The following is a 25,360-nucleotide window of genomic DNA, read 5'->3' as shown; positions in this document are numbered from 1 at the left end:
CTGGGGTCATCCTCCCTGAACTAAGACAAAAATGTGTTAGCTGGAGGCTAAAAATCCGTGAGCTAGCTCACGCTAACTCAGCTTAGAGGGAACACTGTTGCCAGCCACCATGTGGGGTCCAGAGATCTCCCAGAATTACAACTAATAGCCAGACCACAGAGAACAGTAAGAAAATGGCTGCTTTGGAGGGTGGATTCTATAGCATTATACCCCACTCCGGTCCCTCTATGGACCCTCCTGAAGCTCCTCCTCCAAATCTCCAAAAATTTCCCAACCTGGAGTTGGCAACCCTATTTAAAATAGATTATCATGGAATGTATTTACTACTGGATACATTTTTATCCTGCCATTTCTCCAAGGAGCTCGGGGTGGTCTCCATCATTCTTCTGTCTTCCATTTTATCCTCATGACAATTCTGGGAACTAGGTAAGACTGAGGGAGTGTGATTGGCCTGAAGTCATCCAATGAGCTTGGGCTTTAGAACCTGGGTCTAGCATAGGATTGCCAAATCCAATTCAAGAAATATTTGGGGACTTTGGGGGCAGAGCCAGGAGACTTTGGGAGTGGAGCCAGGAGACGTTGGGGTGGAGCCAGTAACAAGATTGTGACAAGCACAATTCAATTCCAAAGGGAGTTCTGGCCATCACGTTTAAAGGGACAGAATACCTTTTAAATGCCTTTTTAAACACCTTTTAAATTTCCATTGGTAATAATGAAGGATAGGGGCACCTTCTTCTGGGGCTCATAGAATTGGACTCCCTGGTCCAATCCTTTTGAAACTTGAAGAGTGTTTTGACGAGAGGCACCGGATGCTACGCTGCAAATTTGGTCCTCTACCTCAAAAAACCACGCCCCTCCCCTAGAGTTCCAGATACCCATGGATCAATTCTCCATTATTTCCTATGGAAATTGGTCTCCATAGGGAATAATGAAGTGCCCAGCAGACATTTCCCTCCCCCTCCCCGCATTCTGATGACTCTGAAGCGGAGCAGGGCCTCCAGCCGGGGAATCCCTTGCCCCCACCTGGGAAGTGGCAGCCCTAGTCTCTAGCAAAGGGGTGGCCAAACTTGCTTAACGTAAGAGCCACATAGAATAAACCTGAGATGTTTAAAGAGACACAAGACATGAACATCAGATGTTTGAGAGCTGCAAGGGAAGGAGGAAGGCAAATAGATGAGGAGGAAGGAGTGAGATGTGGAAAGAAAGCAACTTTAAGTGCATTCTCCAAGCTGCCTGCTAGCTTGGCTTGGAGAAGGGATTTAAAGAAACAGATGGCTTCTCCAACAGGGTAGTGGGGAGTTGAGAGCCACACAATATGCTCCCAACCCACAGTTTGGCCACCTCTGCGCCACAGCATCAAACCTTTAAGCTACCACAACCGATTGGTCAAGCGCCCCCTCAATTTCTTCTTAGACCCCCCTCCAAGTTCTGCAACCCTTGCCACGCCCACTAGCCCCCGCTAACCCCTCCCCATTCCCCCCTCTCACCAATCAATCACGTCCACGGTATAGCAAAATCTCCCAAGCGTATAGCTGTTTATAAAATTGCCGCTCTCCATCAGTTTGCTTCCCTATTGGACTAGCTCCACAACACGTTCTTGTTTTATTCTGCTTGAGTCGCAATTTAAAAAATAACACTTCTCCATTCTTTCTCTGGAAAAAAAACCCCTTGTGATATTTTCAGGCAACAGTGCGGGCGCCATGTCTGACAGTCGAAAGGACCTCTGGTGCCACACAGTTGCATTCTGGGAGGCGTAGTCTCGGAGGCCTTTAGTGTGTACTGTATTGCTGCGATGATGGAGAGGGTAGAAACTACAACTCCCTGATGTCTGCGCTCACATGAGGGTGCCTGTGAATGTCCCTCCTGGACAGGCTGCCCTGGGGAGCGTAAACGGTCTTTAGCGTCAGGTACCTGCTGGGACCGGTGTGCGCTAAGGTGGGGGCAGCCACCTTGGGCTAAGGGGGACTCCAGCAGGCCCCTGACCACCTTTACTGCTGGTGGTCCAAGGGGTGGGGGGGAAGCTCCAGCCTTGTAGCCCCAGCTGTGCCTCACCCTTGAAGGAGGAAGAAAAATTGGTGGGTAATAATGGGTGTAGCCCTTCTTCCTCTTTTTTGGTGGTGGTGGTGGAGGGAGTGTAGTCTAGAAGGTTGGCTTGCAGGGCTGCAGCTCCTTGGAGGCTGGGTGGGGCGCTTGGAAAGGAGTCTTGCATTCTAGAGGAAGAGCTATGTCAGTGTAAAACGCATTAGTGTAGTGTGAGTGCACCTATACAATGTTCCCTCTTAAGCTGCAGAATCCCTCTAAGCAAAAATTCTATATTGTGAGCTACTGGTGTTAAAGTTGTGAGCTACTGCATAAGTTATTGTGCTCTGGGGTCATCCTTCCTGAGCTAAGACAAAAATTTGTGAGCTGGAGGCTAAAAATCTGTGAGCTAGCTCACACTCCCTCAGTTAAGAGGGAACACTGCGCCTAAAGAGGAGCTTTGAGACATTTTAAAGACTAACAGTTTCATAATCTAGCGTAAGGTTTTGTAGGTCAGAGCCCCCTTCTTCAGATATGGTGAACGAGGGTTCACTCCTTGGCTCCTGAAGGTGTGGGCTTTTGGCAGGAAAGCATATGCTGGAATAAAACAGCTGGCCTTTATGGTACCACGAAACTCCTATTGAATTCTATTATATTGTGCTTTTTGTGGTGTGAGAGGCTTGCCATTGTTACACGCTCCAAAGTAGTTTAAAATGCTGTTATCTGAACTTTCTTCTAGTGTCTACACCCCAGGCAGCCTACAAAGCTTCAAAGATAATTTACAGTCACACTCTTGGCTTTGTAGGAGTGCCGAAAGAGATAGATTATGATATTCCTATTTTACAGATAGGAGGCCAGAAGCTGACATTGTATGGCTTGCTAAATTCAGCCAGACGGTGGATAGCCAGACCCTGCCTCGGTACAGAATCTAGAAAGCAGATTGGTAGCAAGTTATCACATATGTCATTGGCTAGAAATTTAGTTTTAAGTTAACTGCTTTTATTGATGATTACTTGTATTTTCTTGTTGTACACTGCCTAGAGCCTGGCGTTGACCAGGGTGAGGCAGTTCATAAGTTTAATTAACAATAGCAGTAATAGTAATAATAATAATAGAAGTTTCAGTGTAATAGTGTAAAAATAATAATAGAAGGTTCAGTGTTCTGTTGTCCTACAGCTCCACACAGATCTTGTTTGTTCCTCTTCTGTGAAAGATAAATGTAGAAGAGTTTGCTATTCTTTAAAACAATGTTCTCTTCCTCCCTGTCCCCATTTTTGATTTCTTATTTCACATAGCTGTTGCCTCCTTGGACAGCTATAACCATGGATATCTTTGGGGACCTGAAGCGAATGAACAAGCGCCAGGTAAAGCAAAAGGGTGCCTGTATTTGCGTCTGCTGTGAGCGTATGTTATGGTGGCTTTACATTATGATGCTGCTGCAAAATTCTGCACTTTTTAATTGGGGTAGGTTCCCACAGCTGATGTAAGTTCCGAGTTGCATCGCGTTGACTTCAAGGCCCAAATGTTTTGGGACTGTGCACCAGATATTACACCCTTATTACAGGGTGTAACAGTACAAACATAAGCATGGGGTTTTCAAGGCAAAAAACATTCAGAGGTGGTTTTGCATTGTCTGCCTCTGTGTCATGACCCTGGTATTCCTTGAAGGTCTACCATCTGCAATGAGATGGTACCTAGCTTCCAAGATCAGGCTAGCCTAGCCTATCTGGGTCAGGCTAGTTGTAGGATGGTGGAAAGATTTATGTATGTATCTCTGCTCCTTGATGACAGGAAATTCTGCTCAGCTCTTTGACTTGACACTTCACTGGGTCATTACCGAAGCCTCTTTGCTGCCTAAAAGTCCAGACACCTGTTTTAAAGTAAATGAAAGCCAGTATTGTGTGGGTGCTGAATTTTGTGCGCTTTATCAAAGACCAATTTCACACTAGAGCTTTCATCCTGGTTTAACTCTGTCCCCAAACTGACTTTCTACACTAGAATCAGAGAATCAGAAAAACCAACTTTGTGACTCTATGATTCTATGGTTTTAGTGCAGAAAGTCAGTTTGGGGTCGGAGTTAAACCAGGATGAAAGGTCTAGTGCGAAATCGGTCAATGATTTCAGGTTTTCACGGCTGGTAACATCATTAAGGTTTGTAGAATCTTTTGGGATCAAGTGCCGTGTTCTACTGGAGAAAGTTTTCCTTCCAGACGTTTTCCTCCCAGCTGAGAACGAAACGTCTGGAAGGAAAACTTTCTCCAGTAGAACACGGCACTTGATCCCGAAAGATTCTACAAACCCTAATTTGTGTGCTTTGTTTGTACGTGCCTAGTGGGCTGCAGAAATAAACTCATTTTGCCTTCACTGCCTCAAAAACAGGTGTATGAGCTGCATTTCCTTTAGAGCAGGGGTGGCCAAACTGGCTCAGGAGCCACATGTGGCTCTTTCACACATATTGTGTAGCTCTTGAAGCCCCCACTGCCCTGTTGGCTGGCAGCTTGGAGGATGCATATAAAGTTAAAGTTGCTTTCTTTCCACCTCTCCCTCCCTCCCTTCTCTCAAACGTCTGACATTATGTCTTGCAGCTCTCAGACATCTGACGTTCTTGTCTTGCGGCTCTCAGACATTTGGTGTTCTTGTCTTGCGGCTTTCAGACATTTGACGTTCTTGTCTTGTGGCTCTCAGACACCTGACATTTATTCTATGTGGCTCTTATGTTAAGCAAGACTGGCCACCCCTGCTTTAGAGCAGGATCGGTCAGGGAAGGAAATGGGTTGCTCTGAACCGTGCAATCGCTGGAGGACACATCATACTTGAGTGCAGCACATTGTTTGCATATTAACTTTTTTAGAATGTGGCTGGGGCTGACCTGTAGAAGTTCTGTTATGTCGTTTTCTGTTAGTTTTCTTGGTCCTCTAAGTGAGAGGGCAAAAAGGCTGCCTCTTGAAAATCCTGATATTTGCAGAAAATACAAGCTCTGAGAAGAATTTCTGTTCATTGTGTTGCCAGAGTTCTGTCATTTTTGATGTTCAGTTTCTCATTGCAGTTTGAATCTTGACATGGCTAGGTGGTGGAATCTTTTAAAGACATGGTCTCTTAGAGATGTCCAGAGATACTTTGAGGAGAAAAAAAGGGGTGTCCCCTCCAATTAGGATGCAGAAACAAATGCATTATTCTAAAATGGCTCAAGAGAGACTCTTTTGGCAAGAGAAAGTATTTTGTTATCTTGTTAAGATATTAAAGTCAGGAAAACAGAGTGGAAGAATGTTCAGTGTTTTATCTGTGGAAAAATTTCCAATTCTAAAGATTCATTGTTTTATAATATTTGGGGAGGAGTGGCGGCTCAGAGAAAGAGGCTCTGTTTTGCGTGCAGAAGGTCCCAGGTTCAATCTTTAGCATCTCCAGTTAAAAAGGATCAGGCAGTAGGTGATGGGAAAGACCTCTCCCTGAGACCCTGGAGAATCACTGCCAGTCTGAGCAGACAGTACTGACCTTGACGGACCAGTGGTCTGATTTAGTATAAAGCAGCTTCATGTATTAATGAGCTTTAAATGCATTAATGAATACATGCCATTGCCAGTACAGTATTAGGGAAGGTTTGCAGCTGTAAAGTTATAATTAATGCTTTGCAGAGCCAGTTTGATGTAGTGGTTAAGTGCGTGGACTCTTATCTGGGAGAACTGGGTTTGATTCCCCACTCCTCTACTTACTACTCCTGGATTGGCCTTGGGCAAGCCATAGCTCTGGCAGAGCTGTTCTTGAAAGGGCAACTGCTGGGAGAGCCCTCTCAGCCCCTCTCACCTCACAGGGTGTCTGTTGTGGTGGTGGGGGAAGATATAGGAGATTGTAAGCCGCTCTGATTCAGAGAGAAGGGCAGGGTTTAAATCTGCAGTCCTCTTCTTCTTCAGGTGGTGATCGCTGCGTGTTTTATTATTTTGTAAACTTGGGGGGGGGGGGGGGATAAAATTACAAACATGATATAATAATCTAGATTTTTTTTAAAAAATACAAGTTATGAATTCGTTGTTGTCTTCGTAGGCCAAATCAAAAGCAAACCTCAAATTCTCCCACATGGGAGAAGGGATGTTGTAATTGCCAATCCAGTAAAAGAATAAAGAATGAAAGTTTATAGGTACCCCAAAGACTTCTGTGGTTAAAGTCTGATGCAATAACTAGGCAATCACGAATGACCACGCATAGCTCTTTGGATGGGCTCAAATTAGCGTTTCAACGATTTTCAGTGCCTCCCTCCCTTAAATTCAAACAATATAGAGAAATCATAGGCTATATTTTAATTGTTACAAGGATGATTCCAATAAAAGTAGTTCCAACATTTTTAAAAATATTACACAGCCTTGATTTTTCAAGACCTGGGCAAGGCTTTTGACAGTAGGACGTTTTGGAGGTTGTCAGGGGTGGGATCCTAGCAGGAGCTCCTTTGCATATTAGGCCTCACACCTCTGATGTAGCCAATTTTCCAAGAGCTTACAAGGCTCTTTTTTTGTAAGCTTTTGGAGGATTGGCTACATCAGGGGTGTGTGGCCTAATATGCAAAGGAGCTCCTGCTAGAATTTCACCCCTGGAGGTTGTAAATTCATAGGGTCATCATAAATCAGAAGTGACTTGAGACACAGACACACACTCTTAAACAGTGGGAGGGCTTCTGGAGTTCTGACCCAGCTGGTGGACCTCCTGATAGATAGCACTTGGCTTTTTGGCCACTATGTGACATAGAGTATTGGACTGGATGGGCCATTGACCTGCTCCAACATGGCTTCTCTCATGTTTTTAACTACATTTTATTTTTATTTTTTCCTGATCAAATATTTCAGTTCCGTTATTTGTTACTATTGGAATGGAGGACTAACATGAATCATAGAGTTGGAAGGCACCTTCAGGGTCATCTAGTCCAACCTTCTGTACAATGTAGGGACCTCATAAATACCTCCCCCCTACACAACCCCAGTGATACCTGCTCCATGCCCAGAAGATGGCAAAAAACCCTCACCAGGATCTCTGGCCAAACTGGCCTGGAGAAAAATAGCTTCCTGACCCCGAAGTGGAGATCAGCATTTCCCCGGGTGTGTAAGAAAGGGCCATGAGAACTAAGCCCTGATGCAGCCCACCCTGCCCTCCTTCACACAGTCTGCCTAAGTACATGGAAAGGAAAGGTCCCCTGTGCAACACCAGTCGTTTCCAACTCTGGGGTGATGTTGCATCCTGACGTTTTCCCGGCAGACTTTTTACAGGGTGGTTTGCCATTGCCTTCCCCAGTCATCTACGCTTTACCCCCAGCAAGCTGGGTACTCTTTTAACCGACCTCAGAAGGATGAAAGGCTGAGCCAACCTCGAGCCGGCTACCTGAAAACCCAGCTTCTGCCAGGGATCGAACTCAGCTTGTGAGCAGAGCTTAGGACTGCAGTACTGCAGCTTTAACACTCTGCACCACGGGGCTCTTCTAAGTACATGAGGTACTTTTAAAATGCGTTCAGTCAGTAATTGAAAATAAACATTCTAAATTAGACCACACTGTAATTTGGGTTTTGAAAGGCATGCTCTGGGATTGAGGAGCAGGTGGTTCACACAATTCAATCCTTGGCTTAAGGCAGGGGTGTCAAACATGTGATCCAGGGGCCGAATCAGGCTCCCGGAGGGCTCCTAACAGGCCCTTGAGCAACTGGCTGTCATCTGCTTCCTTCTCCCTCTCTCTTGCTTCCTTATGCATAATAGCTTGCTTTGCCAGGCTTGCTCAATCACACAGGAGCTACAGAGCAAAGCCTCTGTTTTTTCCATTGGCTGAGGTTGCTCCCTTGGGGAGGAAGGGGGGGAGGGATAGTTTGCTTTGCCAGGCTCTCTCAAGCACACAGCAGAGCTAGTGAGCCAAGCCTCTCTTCCTTCTATTGGCTGAGGCTCCTCCCCTTCCTGGTCCCCTGGGAAAGGAAGGAAAGAGCCAGAGCTTCCTTTGCCCAGTTCCCTGGATCCCATGGGAGAAATACAAAGAAAGCACTTTTAAGACCAAGTGCTAATGTTTTAAGGCAGGGGTGGCCAATGGTAGCTCTCCAGATGTTTTTTTTTTGTCTACAACTCCCATCAGCCCCAGCCATTGGCCATGCTGGCTGGGGCTGATGGGAGTTGTAGGCAAAAGACATGTGGAGAGTTACCGTTGGCCACTCCTGGTTTAAGGTGTTTAAAAAAAAAAACCTTTGTATTTTTCTGTGTCCTTTATAAAGTTTATATCTCTGCTACCTAGTCATAAATAGGTACACACATGGCCCGGCCAAATCCAGCATGGCTCAGCCCAACAAGGTCTCATTTATGTCAGATTCGGCCCGTACAACAAATGAGTTCGACACGCCTGGCTTAAGGACTCGAGTCAAGTGAACCGGTGCAGAGGTTTGCTTGCAGCAAAGAGGTCAGGGAACTACAAACTAGGCTGCATGTGATGAAGCAGCTCAAACTTACATTGGCCTTCCCATCACCCATCTTATTTGTTCCTCGTTTTCTCAGAAGCTAAGCAAGGTTGGCCCAAGAACTTGAATCCCACCAAGGACGCCCAGGGTTGCTACGCAGAGGCAGGCAATGGCAAACAACCTCTGCTCCTCTCTTGTCCTGAAAACCCTGTGGGGTTGCCGTAAGTCAGCTGTGATTTGATGACACTTTACCCCCTCACAGCAGATGTAGGATGATCTGTGCCTTGGCTGTTCTGCATGTTGAGATCTGTGTAGATTCACTGACAAAACCCACAGTCAAGTTGTTGGACGGGGCAGTCCTATGCAGAAGGACTCCAGCAACGTTGCTGTCAGCCAGCTCAAAGGGGTTAGTTCACATCTGGATGTCTGCCACTTATGCATGGTCCATCATAGGACAAACAGGAGTTTCCGTTCCCTCTGGTTCATTGGAACAAGCTTGTGCATTCAGTTACCTGTTGTCAGGCAAATAACATGCGAGTGTGAACTGACCCAAGCATATGAAACTACTGTATACTGAACTGTTCTGTCAAGGTCTGTATTCTCTACTTAGAGTGCCAAGTGGCTCTCTAGCATAAGGTTTTTCCCATTACCTATCGCCTGGTCCTTTTAAACTGGAGATGTTGGGGATTGAACCGGGAACCTTCTGCATGCTGAGCAGGTGCTCTGCCACTGAGCCACAGCCCCACAAAGAATTGTAAAAGTGTGATACCAAGAGACTTTTGACTGTATGGGCTTTTTGACCTTTTCTCTGGTTCATAATTTCAGTCTTAGCACCTAGCCGAACTATGTAGAGTTCGTTATGAAACCAAAAGATCTCTGTGTGCCCTAAAAAGTAGAGCAGCCTTAAGTTTGGGGTGATGCAGTCACCCTTCGCAGGCAGCGACGGTGAATGTCCTATTTTTCCGGCCCACTGTGTTGCTTTGTTCCTCTCCGGTGGTGGTCCGACCAGCGTGCCCTGCTTCTTGACAGTCCGTCGTTGATTGCCAAGCTTTGTGAATCTCCACCCTGCTGCTTCCCTCATTGTAAAGATCTGGCACCCTGGGAAGATCCACAGTGCTGAGGGGAAAAAAGCTTTAAAATATGAAGCTTCTCAAATATTTACATCTCCAAATTCAGGGGGCTGCACAAGTGTCTCTCCTACCTAAAATGAATATTTCGAGTGTGTGTCGGTCGGTTCTTCCCAGAACAGACAATAACATTCATTTATAGGGGGGGGAATTAGTTCTCTCCATATGCATCTTTTTTCACTCCTTGTTCAGTTGAAGTTACATTAAATCTAGATGTGGGTTAGTAGCTTGCAGCAGGGTTGCATACGTGAAGAACGGGCTATTTGAGCTTAGCAGGTATGAGGGGTGTCTTCCTATCCAGGTGCCCCCCTTCACTTATATGTCCTCAAATGGATCTCCAAATTGGCTTGTTGTCCTGTGTGTGGGCTGCACGGTCCCACTGAGAGCAAATGTTGGTGTGATACTTTGATGATGAGTGGAGAGAAATATTTTTAGATTATTCAGGATGCAACTTCAGAAAATGGGTCCCCTGGGCTTCTGGGTGGGGAAGCCGGCATTGTCTTTAATCCGCAGATTGCACTCACCGCCGCCACATTTTTGCTTTCTGGCAGCTCTACTACCAAGTCTTGAATTTTGCCATGATCGTGTCCTCGGCTCTCATGATCTGGAAAGGCCTCATTGTGATCACGGGAAGCGAGAGCCCCATTGTCGTCGTCCTGAGGTATGTCTGCGAAGAAGTTCTGCACATCTGGCCCTTGGTAAAGTTTGCCCCAGTTCCTGTCCTGAAGCGATGAAAGGAACTGACGGGATTAGAAGACAGAAGCATCTTCTATGAGTATGGTCAGTTTGACATCGTTTTCTTCTGGGCTTTTTTTTGTAGCAGGAACTCCTTTGCATATTAGGCCACACACCCTGATGTACCCAATCCTCCAAGAGCTTAAAGGGCTCTTAATACAGGGCCTACTGTAAGCTCCAGGAGGATTGGCTACATCAGGGGAGGTGGCCTAATATGCAAAGGAGTTCCTGCTACAAAAAAAAGCCCTGGTTTTGCTCGCAGAGATAAACCCCACTCCCAACGACTGAGGTGGTATGGATGGGATATGGGGCTGTAACGGTCAAATTTTTAATTAGCCATTTCCCCATTCTTGTGGACACTTAAAAGTCCTGTGAGATCATAGCCAGTTAAGTGCAGTATGTAGTCAAGCTACAGCTGATACGGCAATCCCAGCAAGGGGCTTTCAAGACAAGCAAGGTGCTTTGCTTTCGCCTTCCTCTACAGCAGGCGTAGCCAAACTTGCTTAACGCAAGAACCACATAGAATAAGCATTAGATGTTCGAGAGCCGCAAGTCAAGCAGGCAGGCGAATAGATGGGGGGGAGGTGGAGGTGGAACAAAAGCAACTTTAACTTTCAATACATTCTCCAAGCTGCCGGCTGTCTTGAGTAGTGATTTAAAGAGAGAAATGCCTTTTCCAAGCCTGCTGACGGGACAGTAGTAGCTTCTAGAGCCACACAATGTGTGTGAAAGAGCCACAGGTTTGGCCACCCCTGCTCTACAAACGTCTTCTTTGGTGGTCTCTCATCCAAGCGCCATCCCTGCTTAGCTTCCGAGATCTGATAAAATCAGGCTATACCAGGCCGCCTTGCCTCCCACTTCAGTCTCTCATAACTTTTTTTCCTGCTGAATTGATAGCAGGCAAAGTACTTTATTTGTAGGCATTTTAAGTATACTGAGGGGGAGTTTCTGCCCCACTGTGCAGATTCTATAATCCAGTCCATGCCTTGTTTCATTACAGCGGCAGTATGGAACCCGCCTTTCACAGGGGAGACCTCTTGTTCTTGACAAACTTCCGAGATGACCCCATCAGAGCTGGAGAGATTGTCGTTTTTAAAGTGGAAGGCAGAGACATCCCAATCGTGCACAGAGTAATCAAGGTTCACGAAAAGTAATATGGCGCATACTCAAATTGAGCATTTTTACACGGTGGGGAGTATTGCTTGGTTCCGTAGCTGTAGAATTTTAGAAGGGACGAATGTCTTGCTTCGAAAGAAGAACTGGAGGCACACTCTTTGGCAGAAAACTGAAATTAGTAGTACATCGTGATGAGAATTAAAAATTATTTATTTATTACTTCACATTTCTATCTTGCCCTTCCCAGAAGGGCTCATGGGGGGGTCACATCAAAAACAAATTACGTAATTTCTAAAAATAAGTAACTCAGACATAAAACCAAACAAACCAACTGACTAATTAAAAATTCAGGTGGCTAATTAAAAATTCAGAGAGAACAGATTTCACAATCCTGGTCCCCAGCTGAAAAATAACGATAGATGATAGTAATCGTCTATTGATAGTAACCATGGTAGTAATCATAGGCCAGCATGTGACAGTAAGGCAATATTGGTGTTCAGTGATGCCCACCACCTCAACTAAAGGCCTGGTGGAACAGCCATTTCACATGCCTTCCGGAATTGCAGCAGGCTCCACAGGCCCCAGATTTCTAGTGGGAGCTTGTTCTACCAGGCAGGGGCCAAGACAGAAAAAGCCCTGGCCCTAGTTGAGGCGAAGTGGACATCCTTTGGGTGAGGGGCAGCCAGAAGATGTTGCTCAGCAGAGCGTAAAGTGCTCTGGGGGGTATATGGGGAGAGGCGATCCCTTAGATATGCTGGTCCCAGGCTGTTAAATCAACATTCAACCCTTCCCCCATTCATTAGTGTTTGGTACAGAAAAGTATGAATTGTTGCACTAAATTATAGAACAGAAGTAAGATGGTTTCTGTCCAATGGAACTGGATTTTGTTTATGGAATGTTAGATTCGGAAATAAGGTAATAGTTGGTACCTGGAAGGTGGGTGCTCTGAACTGGAAAACATTTTCATTTTCCTCGCTGGTATGTTCTGTTGCTCTGGAGGGTTTTTTTTTCCTGTTCTCCATGTGTTTTTCTCCCTCTGGTGGTTGATTTGATATTACATCACTATGTGTCCGGCATAAAACTGGCTGTTTAAATCTGCAGAGAAATATGCCAGATATAAAGCAGTGCAATATTGAATTGACCAATAGAGGGAGCAAAACGCATGTAAATCAGACCTCTCCCCTTTCCCCCGCTGCCCCCGCAAAGCAGCAGGAACACACGAGCGAAGAAAATGAGAAAGCAGAAAAGCCCTTAGATTCCCCCTTTATCCCATATTGCCGATGCTTTCAATCTGTAGGGACCTTTAAAGAGTAAAAATCAGTATCACCCGTGTTCCCTTTTGCATGGTGGAAGGCATTATCATGTGGTTTCTTCCACCCGGTGCTCAGAAATATTAGCACTCTGAGAGCACAAGGGCAGAGTCTTTGCCATGCCAGCTTTCTTATGCTGCCCTCTTCTGGGGACCCAGATCAGCACTGGCACAGGGCTCTTTTTGACTTCCGCTGTCCCCCAGTGGTATGAAGATTAGTCATGCTGCAGCAGCCTTTGCTCCATTAAGGGTGATATTGGAAGGGGCCCTTAAATGGGAAACAATGGTGGCATCGGGGTGTGGCCTAATATGCAAATGAGCTTCTGCTGGGCTTGTTCTACCAAAAAAAGAAACCCTGGTAACTGACATCTGTAAACGTGAAGCTGCCTTACATAGAATCAGTCAGACCATCTGTCCATCAAAGTCAGTCTTGTCTGCTTAGACTGGCAGTGGCTCTTCAGGGTCTCAAGCAGAGCTTTTTTACATTACCCTCTACCGATCTTTTTAACTGGAGATGCCGGGGATTGAACCTGGGACTTTCTGCGTGCCAAGCAGAGCCTTTGCCTCTGAGCCACAGCCCCCTTCCCCATGTGGTATGTACACACAAAGGCTAATACTGTAAATAAACTGCTTGCAGGTCAAAAAAACCCCAAGTCATTGTTGCTTCCTTGGGCATGTTCCAGCTGGGCATGCTGACAGATCCCTGCCCTGTCCCAACTTTTGTTTCTTGCTCAAATAATTAATGTCTGGTTTTAAGCTCTGTCCCAGTTCCATCTTTCTCCTGCATCCAGAATTCCTTAAATTGGAATAACTTCACTGACAGCTGAGATTCTGTTATTAAGTAACTTCTTCTTTATAACAGTGCCTGGTCTAGAAGCAAGATAGTTCCTCTTAACAGGACAGGTATCTTCTGTTGTAACTGTAGTACATTAATGACAAGGAAAAAAAAGGAAACCTAATGTCGTATGATGTCTTGCTCTAGTGGTAGAACCCAAGTGTTTTTTGAACATGTACTTTGTCCAGAGTTGTATTGCATCATGGTTTATGTAGTCCCTCTATAAATTATATTGTTCTTGAATAGTTCTCCTGTTTTTAATCTGCCTTGAGTCCCAGTGAAAAAGGTGAACTATGAATGAAGCTGCTAATAATTATTATAATTTTTATGCATCTATATTTTGCTCACAATTAAATCCTGCTTTTTCAACAAAGAGCATGAAGGCTTCTCTGCTTGGCCTTCCTAACAGAATTGCCTAGTCTAGCTTTGATGGTCTTTCCTAACGGTTCTCTCTTTGCCTTGCAATACATTAATGACAGGATAGAATAAGCCAGGTTTTCTAAAAATCTGTCATTAAAAGTCATACAGTGAATGCCTTGATATTTATTAAGAAGGGCAGCTTGTACATGTCGGTATCTAATCTTGTAATTTGTGTTTTGCAAACATTTGGTGTGTGACTTTCAATGGAGGTGCTAATGAATCTGCCGTCCTGTTGGCTTGCAGAGAGAATGGCAACATCAAATTTCTGACCAAGGGTGATAACAATGACGTTGATGATAGAGGCTTGTACAAAGAAGGCCAGAACTGGCTTGAAAAGAAGGACGTGGTAGGAAGAGCACGAGGGTAAGAAATGTGCCTTTCTGTCTTTTGCTGTCTCTGCGACGAAGGACAACATGTATAATATTTAAGTGAGGATGTAGAAACAGCTAGAGGGGACCCCAAGAGTAATCTAGTCCATCCCTTTGCATAATGAAGAATATTCACAGCTGTCCCCATGCCCCCCAGTGACCTGTGCTCTATGTCCAGAGGAAGGTAAAAGACCTCCAGGATCCCTGGACCAATCTGGCCTGGAGGAGAATTCTTTCCTGACCCCAAAGTGGCAATTGGCAATCCCCTGGCCATTTAAGAAAGGCTCTTTTGAGCTGAGCACTGGCTCATTCTTCCTACCCTTCCAATCTGCCTAAATTTGTACCAAGTCATTGAATCACATTGTGATCAGGTGGCCATCTAGGTTTTGCTTAAAAACTTCCACAGGAGAGCCTACCACCTCCTGAGGGAGCTTGTTCCACTGAGGGACTGCTTGAACTGTCAAGAAGTTCTTCCTAATGTTTAGCTGAAAACTCTTTTGTTTTAATTTCATCCAGTTGGTTCTAGTCTGACCTTCTGGGGGCTATGAGAGACCTTTGTGGGGATTTCCACCTTGCTGCTTGATTTCCCCTGCCAAAATCATGGCTCTCCATGGAAGATCCATTCTACAAGAACTTTGGCTAGACTTGCTTGTGTTGCCATATGATGTCTTTCTTTAGTGGTAGAACCCAAGGGTTTTTTGAACACCCATACTTTGTTCAGAGTTGCATTGCATCATGGTTTATGTAGTCGCTGTATAAATTCTTGAATAGTTCTCCTGTTTACAATCTGCCTTGAGCCCCAGTGAGAAAGGTGGACTATAAATGAAGCGGCTAATAATAATTATTATCATTCTTATACAGCTATATTTTGCTCACAATAAAATCCTGAACATGAATGCTTCTCTGCTTGACCTTCCTAACAGAGTTGCCTAGTCTAGCATTGGCTTTGTTCCTTTATTTTAGCAGTTTCATCCCTCAGATTCTCAAACTCTGTAACTATGAGACAGCTGGGTGTTTTTTTATATAGTGATAACTTTGTATTTTAGCAAAAATATGGGAGCCATACAGAGACGCCTTAGAAATTTCCCCCTGGTGATGTGTGTTGCTGGTCTGGATTTCTGGCATAAGCACTACTTTAAGCTGGTTCATGGTCTTCTTCGTGTCTTTTCTTCAGGTTTTTGCCTTATGTCGGAATGGTTACCATAATAATGAATGACTATCCAAAATTCAAGGTAAGGAAAGATGCTGTTTCATTTATTTCGATGCTCAAGCTTCCCATTTTTCCAGACCATTCGAGGGAGTGTTATGTAGGCTGCTGACCGTACCCAGACTTGTGTGGCTTCAGCAAAATTGTTTCCTCGCCTGTCATCTGACCACATTCTGCTCAACAAAAATGTGGTTCGCTGCAAAATGAGGTCTAATTTGCATGCTTTGAAAAGACAGCGATTGGCGTGGAGAGGAGATTGTACTTGACAGTGTCAACACATTGGTTAGAATCTCAGAATTGGAAGGGGCCACACAGGCCATCTGGTCCAACCCCTTGCTGGGTGCAGGAGCAGGCTAAGGCAAGGGTGTCGAACTCATTTGTTATGAGGGCCAGATCTGACATAAGTGAGATCTTGCATGGCCGGGCCATGTTGGGTTGGGCCGGGCCATGTCGGACAGGGCTGTGTGTGTACTATTTAAGATTAGGTAGCAGAGATATAAATTTTATAAAGAACACAGACAAACACATTTTTTAAAAAAAAAATTAAAAACTTTTTTTTAAACTTATTTTTTTTTAAAAACTTAAAACATGCTTAAAATTTTAGCACTCATTGGTCTTAAAGATGCTTTCTTTGTATTTCTCCCAGGGAACTGGGTAAAGGAAGCTCCGGCTCTTGCCTTCCTTACCCAGGGGACTGGGAGGGGGAGGAGCCTCAGCCAATAGAAGGGAGAGAGGCCTGTCTTAGTAGCTCTGCTGTGCGATTGAGAGAGCCTCTTCCTTTTCCCCTTCCTCCCCAAGGGAGGAGCCTCAGCCAATGGAGAAAATAGAGGTTTTGCTCTGTAGTTCCTGTGGAATTGAGCAAGCCTTAGATAGATAGATAGATAGATAGATAGATAGATAGATAGATAGATAGATAGATAGATAGATAGATAGATAAATTTATTGTCATTGTTCTCAACAAAAAGAGAGCAACGAATTCTGTTATGCAGAAGGAAGCAAGATATAGGGAGAAGGAAGCAACAACCAGTTGCTCGGGGGGGCTGATAGCAGACCTCCGGGGGCCTGATTCAGCCCCTGAACTGCATGTTTGACTCTTCTGAGCTAAGGTGTCCATAACAAGGATTTTTCCAGCTGCTGCTTGAAGACTGCCAGTGAGGGAAAGATCACCGCTTCCCTAAATAGCTGACTGAACTATGGAATTACTCTTACAGGGGTGGGGTGGGGGAGAATCCTAATATCCAACCGGTGTTTTTTCCACCTGTAATATAAACCCCTTATTGTGAGTCCTATCTTCTGCTGCCAACAAAAACAACTCCCTGGGCTCCTCTAAACCATAGCCTCCTCTAAACATTAAAACATTAATTTATGAAAACATTAATTTATGAAAGTTACGTGTTTTGAAACAATGGGTGTGAATCCTACCCCCTGCTTAATGACTCCACTGTGCAAATTTTATTGGTTTTGCAATTTATATATTAAAATATTTATATTGTGAGTTCCCTTTTGGCTCAAGTTGGAAGATTTCCTCCAATCTAAGGCGCCTTCCCCCAACTTAAATGGCTCTTCTGCTAGAGGAAGGCTACTAGGAGGAGGTTCAAATCCACCCCAGTGTGCCATCTTGAATACTCCCTATGAAATAAAATACATGTATATGATGATAATCTGTACATTTTCTTCACAGTATGCTCTCCTGGCTGTGATGGGTGCCTATGTACTGCTGAAAAGAGAATCGTAAAAGAACGTGGAATTGCTTTGCACGACTCTGAACACAGATCTACAAAGATATACTAATATATATGAAATGTCTCAGTGTCTGTACATAATATTCCATGGTATGCAAAATGATACTGTCTTGTCCAAATGAATTGTCTTGTTTGTGCTGCAGTCCTGCCAAAAAACCTTCCGTGGGTAAGTCCGGTTGGCTTTATTGGGACGGGGCTGCAGTTTCCATAGATTCCGGTGACATTAATACGTTCCTTTAACAACGTCGTTTTAGTTTCTTCGTGTTTCGGTCACACCGTTGCTGTTAACCCAGAACAATGCAAAATTGGGGGGAGGGGGGGTTTGGAGGAGATGCGTAATACGATTATGTGGGCTTCATGGGAAGGGTTGATTGAAAGGTGCTGCATCTGAAACATCCAGTAAGTGAAGCAGATCTGGGTGTGATTAAGGGAGAGATCTAAAATGTTTGCAGGCAAAGATGACCAAAGAGGACGTGTTCACTCAGTTGTTCTTCGTCTCCCTCAGTCCCACTCAAATCAAGGTGATCTCGTGCTCTGGTGTGCCGCATACAAAACTGCCCTTGTGAATGAGTTCATACTAAGCATCCCATCCTATCTGGGATTTTTGTGAAGAGGCTTGCTATGTGCATGTTGTGAGGAAAACCGTTCTGCCAGAGAGACATCATCGAATGGGTCTTTTTGGAGCAGAGTCATGCGGAGTCTTGACCCACTTTCCAAGATGAGATCCTTGTGCTGTCTCAAGTGAAAACGAAATATCCCTTCATTAGAAGCAGTGACCCATTCGCCGAGTCTGCCCAAATGACCGTCTTGGTGTGGTGGAGTGTGCTTATCCCTCCATCCCACCCTGGCTAGTGTGTATCACGCTGTCAAATTGTCAAGGATGACTGTTGATCAAAACGATCGTCATACGTGGCCGTCCAGAATCCCTTCCCCGTTTTTCTGTGCCCACCTTGTGTGAATTCGCTAACGCATGCATCTAATGCCGTAGCATCCCCCTGAGCTCTGGAAACTGTCCATCAACATCGATTGGGAAGTTGGAGCTGCTTTCACGGTTACGATTTATGTCGGCCAGGGAAGCAAAATGCCATTTTTTTTTAACAGCCCATCCACAAAGCCAGAAATAGGCGTTCAGAGTCCTTGGTGGATTCTGTGGCGGGACGCACACCTCACAAGCAAGGATGTGTCTATCAGTCTACACAGCTGTCATATTTTATTTTGAGGTGCGACTCAGGGGAGCAATCCCGCTCGGTAACAATCCTGGTATAGCAAGTGACCCCAAGGCAAGTGAGAACAGATTCCTAGGTGATGTAGTCGGACAGGCAAAAACATAAAGGCAAGGCGCTGTTCTGGAATGAAGAGGAGCTCCATACCTTGCCCCCCCCCACACCTTTGGCATGTTTACACTGCAAGCATAAAGCAATTTCAGCTACTGCGGCTTCTCCCAGGCTTCCCTGAGAAACATAATATCCGTAACGGTGCTGCGTATTTTCTGGCTGAAATCCATTTTCGTGTTTTAGAAGAAAATCTACCTTTGAGGCCCACCCTTGGCTTTTAGCATCCTCATTGTGGCCTTAGAGAAGTTACTTTAACTCTATGAATGTTTTTCTGGGGAGGGGGGAGTTCCTGTCTTTGGATATATATGTATATTTGCCTTTTTTTTTTTTTTTTGCAAAAGCCATTGTTGTAAACCTGTCAATTCCATTAACCCGTCTGCCTTTACGAACCAAGAGATGGCTTTATTGACATTTGCGCCGTTTCTGAGAGGACTTATGAGAGTTTTGCTCCGTTTCTGAGAGGACTTGTGAGAGTTTCTGAGAGGATTTGTGAGAGCTGTTAAACGAAAAACAACGTTCTGTTGGGTCCTAGGGTTATGATGATTAACGAATCTGGTACCCCAGGAATATCCCCTTCTCTGTCTTTTATCATGCTATGCAATATCATCATTAAAAGCCTGTCTTATTTTATGACTTTCTTGTCTTTCTTTCTCTCCTTTCCCTCTGCTTCCAGTGTGTAGTGTCATTTTGGGGCTGCCTTATTTTGAGCCAAGAGCCCCGTGGCGCAGAGTGGTAAAGCTGCAGTACTGCAGTCAGAGCCCTCTGCTCACAACCTGAGTTCAGTCCCAGTGGAAGCTGGGTTCAGGTAGCTGGCTCCAGGTTGACTCAGCCTTCTATCCTTCTGAGGTTGGTAAAATGAGTACCCAGCTTGCTGGGGGGAAAGTGTAATGACCAGGGAAGGCAATGGCAAACCACCCCGTTAAAAGTCTGCTGTGAAAACGTAGTGAAGGCAATGTCACCCCAGAGGCGGAAATGACTGGTGCTTGCACAGGGGACTACCTTTACTTTTTACCTTTATTTTGAACCAGGCCATTGGTCTGCTCTCACTGCCTGCATCTCTCCAGGGACCATGGGTGGAGGTTGGTCACATCACCTGAAGCCTGACCCTTTTTATTGGAGATGCCAGGGATTGGACCTGGGATCTTCTGTACGCCAAGCAGCTGCTCTGACATGGATTATTCGGAAACAAACTACTGACCGCCCTGGTGATTGCACCCATTCCCTTCCACTGGGTTGGATTCGACTAGATCAGGGGTGACCAAAATGTGGCTTGGGAACCGCATGTGGCTCTTTCAGAAACATTGTGTGGCTCTTGAAGCTCCCATCGCCCATCAGCTGGCTTGGAAAGGCATTTGTCTCTAAAGAGAGAGCCAGTTTGGTGTAGTGGTTAAGTGTGTGGACTCTTATCTGGGAGAACCGGGTTTGATTCCCCGCTCCTTCACTTGCAGCTGCTGGAATGGCCTTGGGTCAGCCATAGCTCTGGCAGAGGTTGTCCTTGAAAGGGCAGCTGCTGGGAGAGCTCTCTCAGCCCCACCTATCTCACAGGGTGTCTGTTGTGGGGGAAGAAGATATAGGAGATTGTAAACTGCTCTGAGTCTCTGATTCAGAGAGAAGGGTGGGGTATAAATCTGCAGTCTTCTTCTAAATTGCTTTGCCAAGTCAGCCAGTGGCTTGGAGAATAAAGTTTTATTTGTTTATTTGATTTGATTTGTATCCTGCCCTCCCCACCGAAGCAGGCTCAAGGCGGCTCACAGCATAAAACCTCACAGAATTAAAACAATACATATGATAAAATAGTACATTCTATAAAATTATACTTTTAGAGATTAAAACAACATCATTTAGTGCTCAGATCTAGATATTATCTTGTTAGATTTTACAGTGCAACGATATTCCATCCATGATGTAGGCTCTGTATCAATTAAAGGCCAGCTGGAAGAGGATAGTTTTGCAGGCCCTGCGGAACTGACCAAGATTCCGCAAGGCCCGCATTTCCTCTGGGAGTTAGTTCCACCAGTGGGGTGCAGCGATCGAAAAGGCCCTTTCCCTGGTGACCTTCAGTTTGGCCTCCTTTGGCCCGGGGATTACCAGTAGATTTTGTGAACCGGATTGAAGCACCCTCTGGGGGAGTATATGGGAAGAGACGGTTAAAGTTGCTTTCTTTCCACCTCCCCCATTTTCCTCCCTCCCTCTTCCTGCTCCCAAACATCTGATGTTCATGTTTTGCGGCTCTCGGACATCTGATGTTTATTCTAAGTGGTTCTTACGTTAAGCAAGTTTGGCCACCTCTGAATCAGATGTTTCCAAACGGGCAAGGATTTCTGTCCATGGAGTGCAATTTCCCCGTCTCCTGGAGCAGCCTGAAATTCCACCCCCCCCAATCCTGTTCCCGGAGATCCCTTCTCCCCCTGGAAGCAGGATTTTTGAAGGGGCATTTTGCACTGCTGTGGAACAGAAAGGCAGGGAAATTGCCGCCTGCCAGCAGATCCAAGCCTCAAAGTACAGACAACCTCCTCCCACCCACTTCATGACTGCATTCCTCTGTGCACGGGAGGGTCCCGGACAGGATCAGCCTCCTAGACTTGTTATGTTTGGAAGTGGGAGGAATTGCACTTTGGCCCTTGAGCCAGTTTGGCATAGTGCATGGGTGTCAAGCATGTGGTCCAGGGGCTGAATCAGGCCCCGGAGGGCTCCTATCAGGCCTCTGAGCAATTGGCTGTCATCTGCTTCCTTCTCCCCCTCTCTTGCTTCCTTCTGACTCCCAGCTTGCTTTGCCAGGCATGCTCAATAGTGCAGGAGCTACAGAGCAAAACTTGTATTTTCTCCATTGGCTGAGGCTCCTCACTTGGGGAGGGGAGAGCTTGCTTTGCCAGGCTCTCTCAATCACACAGCAGAGCTACTGAGCCGAGCCTCTCTTCCTTCTATTGACTGAGGCCCCTGGTGCCCTGGGGAAGGAAGGAAAGCCGGAGCTTCCTTTGGCCTGTTCCCTGGGCCCCATGGGAGAAATACAAAGAAAGCACCTTTAAGATCGAGTGCTAATATTTTAAGGATGTTTTAAGGTTTTTTAAAAATAAAAATCCTTGTGCTTGTCTGTGTCCTTTACAAAGTTTATATCTCTGCTACCTAATCTTAAATAGGTACACACATGACCTGGCCCAACCCGACATGGCCCGGCCCGACAAGGTCTCATTTATGTCAGATTCAGCCCTCATAACACCCCTGGTGTAGTGGTTAAGTGTGCGGATTCTTATCTGGGAGAACCGGGTTTGATTCCCCATTCCTCCACTTGCAACTGCTGGAATGGCCTTGAGTCAGCCATAGCTCTCGCAGGAGTTGTCCTTGAAAGGGCAGCTGCTGCAAAAGCTCTCTCAGCCCCACCTACCTCACAGGGTGTCTGTTGTAGTAGTGGGGATGTAAAGGAGATTGTGACCACTCTGAGATTCAGACTATAGGGCAGGATATAAATCTAATATCATCATCATCATCATCATCATCTCCTCCTCATCTTGACTGCCAAAATTTCCAGCCATCAAGGAACTGGGGAAATCCACGTCTCCCCAGCCCCATGACTGGAAATAGCCAAGAAACTCAGGGTGGCATATGTAATCCCCCTCCCTTAAAATCATAACTATCCTGTATAGTCGGCCCAGCGAGAGTAACTGGCCCAAGGTCATCCAGTAAACTAGACTACGAGGCCAGAAGCTCTGCTTGTGTGGTGAAATATTCCCCCAGCTTTCCCCCACTGGCTGCTGTTTGGAAAGTAGAGCGACCCCGGGGACTTAGAGACGGCAGTAGCTGGTCTCAAACATAGCACGGAACTGTCTTTCTGTTTTTTTTCTGCCTGAATGTGGAAACATAAATCAAGCTCTGTATTCTTCCTCTTTCCCCCCTTCTCGCTAGTTAGAAGGGGGGAAAGCTATTGCAATTCTGTATATATCGATCGGCAGGGACTCCAAGATGTTTTTAATTGAACAAACAAAAGGTGCTTTGCTTTCCCAAGGGCTGTTTTGCACTAGATATGCGCATGGCTTTTCCGAAACATTTAAGGGGAAAGAGCCCTTCAGTAAATCAACCGCCTTCTGAATCTCAGCAGCAGTGGTTGCTTTGGGTTTGAATGTCAGGGGAAGATGCATCCGGTTTTTCGACACCGTGACCCAGCTAGCACAGCAATAACTCAGCCAACGCGGACTGCTGCGGGCTGTTGGGTCAGCTGTGAAATGAACAGTGGAGTAAAAAGTTTCATGCCCTGTTTTCCCATCCCCTCCATTCTCTGTGCAATTGGAAAGGACCAATGTGGTTGATGTTAAACTGGCAGGCAGCGCAGCCTCCATATCTGCTTCGGGGCCAGGGGGTTCTTCAGAAAGGGATGGAGCCTCGTGGCGCAGAGTGTTAAAGCTGCAATACTGCAGTCCGAACTCTGCTCACGAGCTGAGTTCGATCCCGGTGGAAGGTGGGTTCAGGTAGCTGGCTCCAGGTTGACTCAGCCTTCCATCCTTCTGAGGTCGGTAAATGAGGACCCAGCTTGCTGGGGGGGAAGTGTAGATGACTGGGGAAGGCAATGGCAAACCACCCCATAAAAAGTATGCTGTGAAAATGTTGTGAAAGCAACTCACCCCAGTCGGAAACGACTGATGCTTGCACAGGGGACCTTTCCTTTCCTTGCCATTGCCTTCCCCAGTCATCTACACTTCCCCCTCCCAGCAAGCTGTGTACTCATTTTACCGACCTCAGAAGGATGGAAGGCTGAGTCAACCTTGAGCCAGCCACCTGAACCACGCCAGCTCCAGGTTGACTCAGCCTTCCATCCTTCTGAGGTCGGTAAATGAGGACCCAGCTTGCTGGGGGGAAAGTGTAGATGACTGGGGAAGGCAATGGCAAACCACCCCATAAAAAAAAGTCTGCCGTGAAAACATCGTGATACGATGTCACCCCACAGTTGGAAACGACTGGTGCATGCACAGGGGACTAACTTTACCTTTACATGAAGGGACCACTAGCAGTGCCCCTACCTGGAGAAGGCAAGAGTGCGCAAACTCCAAAATTCTCTCTCATTGCCTCGAATCTTCGGGATCCTGTGAAACACAACAGGGATGCTTTGGATGGATGGTTTCCTGGATATGTCTGACCTTGCCCCCACCCCGAACTTGGCCTGGATGGGTCGGTCTGGGAAACAGAACAGCCCACAGTTCAGGATAAGAAGAAAAAGATGAAGAAGATATTGGATTTATATCCCACCCTCCACTCCGAAGAGTCTCAGAGCGGCTCACAATCTCCTTTACCTTCCTTCCCCACAACAGACAACCTGTGAGGTGGGTGGGGCTGGAGAGGGCTCTCACAGCAGCTGCCCATTCAAGGACAACCTCTGCCAGAGCTATGGCTGACCCAAGGCTATGCTAGCAGGTGCAAGTGGAGGAGTGGGGAATCAAACCCGGTTCTCTCAGATAAGAGTCCGCACACTTAACCACTACACCAAACTGGCTCTCCAGTTATAGAACACAAAACAAATTGTTCCTATTGGGCAGTTTCTTAAGAGAGAGGGGTGGGTTGGCAGTGAGTCTCAAACCAGTGAAAGGGCAGTACATTTGTAAACACTTTTATGCTGTCAGTGGAAAAGCCCCCAAAATATAAATGAACCCTGAGTCATTGCTTGCCATGTGGCCACAATGGGAGGGAAAATCACAGCCACACTGTCTATTACTTGAAGCCTTTTGTCGACAATAACAGATTGCAAGCATGGAGCCTGTGAGGAATCGTGTGTGTGTGTGTGTGTGTGAGAGAGAGAGAGAGAGAGAGAGAGAGAAAGAAAGGGCAAGAATAGAGAAAACATTTTGGAAGTTCCAAACACAGAGACACACAGTTCAGATCTCTCCTTCCAGGGATCTTGGATTGGTGATTAGGAACTTGAACAGGTCAATTTCTTAATCTGTAGCTAATTCTTCCCCTCTCTTTATTCTATACCTCTTGAAGCATTCTGGATCTTTATCAAAATGTATTCGTCCTTTTTTGCCTCTTGCCCAAGCCATGTTTTTTTGTACTCATCGGGAATTCCCCAATTTATGTGGTGATCCTTTCCCTGTTTGTGGTTTGCCCTCATTTACTGCTCGTCAATGGCATGAGAAATCCCATTTTTTAAATACGGTGACGAGCATGGAAGCCATCTAAATATAAATTCTCGATGTTCTGAAATTTGTTGTTCCAGTGCATTACTGAGAAGATCAGTTTCCCCACGATTCTGTTCTCTTAAACGGTCTCTTCTTACATTCATGCCCAAATTGGTCCTGCTAGCGAACTCCAGCACATTATAAATCAGCCTTTCAAGGGAATATTAAGTTTCTTCCAATAATGATGGCCATTTCAGAACCCATTAAAAATGGTACTTATAGTTTCTAAAATCTTGGTTCTTGGTAGTCAAAGTAATGTGAACAGAGGATCATAAGGTACAGCCCAGCCCAGTGGCTTTCAAACTTTGTTCTTTTAAGGACCCTTTGATTTGACTGTCTAAGAACAGGGGTGGCCAAACTGTGGCTCGGGAGCCACATGTCTCTCTTTCACACACATTGAAGCCCCCACTGCCCCATCAGCCAGCTTGGAGAAGGCATTTCTCTCTTTAAATCACTTCTCCAAGTCAAGCCAGCCAGCAGCTTGGAGAATACATTTAAAGTTGAAGTTGTTTCTTTCTACTTTCCCCTCCCTCCCCCATCTATTTGCCTTCCTGCCTTCCTTCCACCTCTCAAAACA

At 45.8% G+C, this 25,360-nt stretch overlaps 1 protein-coding gene across 1 annotated transcript; it reads left to right on the top strand.

Annotated features, from left to right (window-relative positions):
- Positions 1-1,900: 1,900 nt before the first annotated feature.
- Positions 1,901-19,252, top strand: SEC11C (SEC11 homolog C, signal peptidase complex subunit). Its single transcript, XM_060236102.1, has 7 exons — positions 1,901-2,079; positions 3,334-3,383; positions 10,108-10,217; positions 11,292-11,441; positions 14,215-14,334; positions 15,514-15,571; positions 17,228-19,252. Exons 2-7 carry the CDS (start codon positions 3,342-3,344, stop codon positions 17,279-17,281), a joined length of 534 nt encoding a protein of 177 aa, XP_060092085.1. The 5' UTR covers positions 1,901-2,079; positions 3,334-3,341; the 3' UTR covers positions 17,282-19,252.
- The last annotated feature ends 6,108 nt before the right edge of the window (positions 19,253-25,360 follow it).

The sequence above is a fragment of the Heteronotia binoei genome, chromosome 4, assembly GCF_032191835.1.
Source record: "Heteronotia binoei isolate CCM8104 ecotype False Entrance Well chromosome 4, APGP_CSIRO_Hbin_v1, whole genome shotgun sequence".
NCBI classification, from domain to species: Eukaryota; Metazoa; Chordata; class Lepidosauria; order Squamata; family Gekkonidae; genus Heteronotia; species Heteronotia binoei.
This window is presented reverse-complemented; position numbering and strand designations above follow the sequence as displayed.

Coding starts and splice junctions, on each gene's coding strand:
- SEC11C (XM_060236102.1), top strand. CDS start 3,342: ATGGATATCTTTGGGGACCTGAAGCGAATGAACAAGCGCCAG. Junction 3,384..10,107: donor AGCGAATGAACAAGCGCCAG/GTAAAGCAAAAG, acceptor GCTTTCTGGCAG/CTCTACTACCAAGTCTTGAA. Junction 14,335..15,513: donor GTGGTAGGAAGAGCACGAGG/GTAAGAAATGTG, acceptor TCTTTTCTTCAG/GTTTTTGCCTTATGTCGGAA.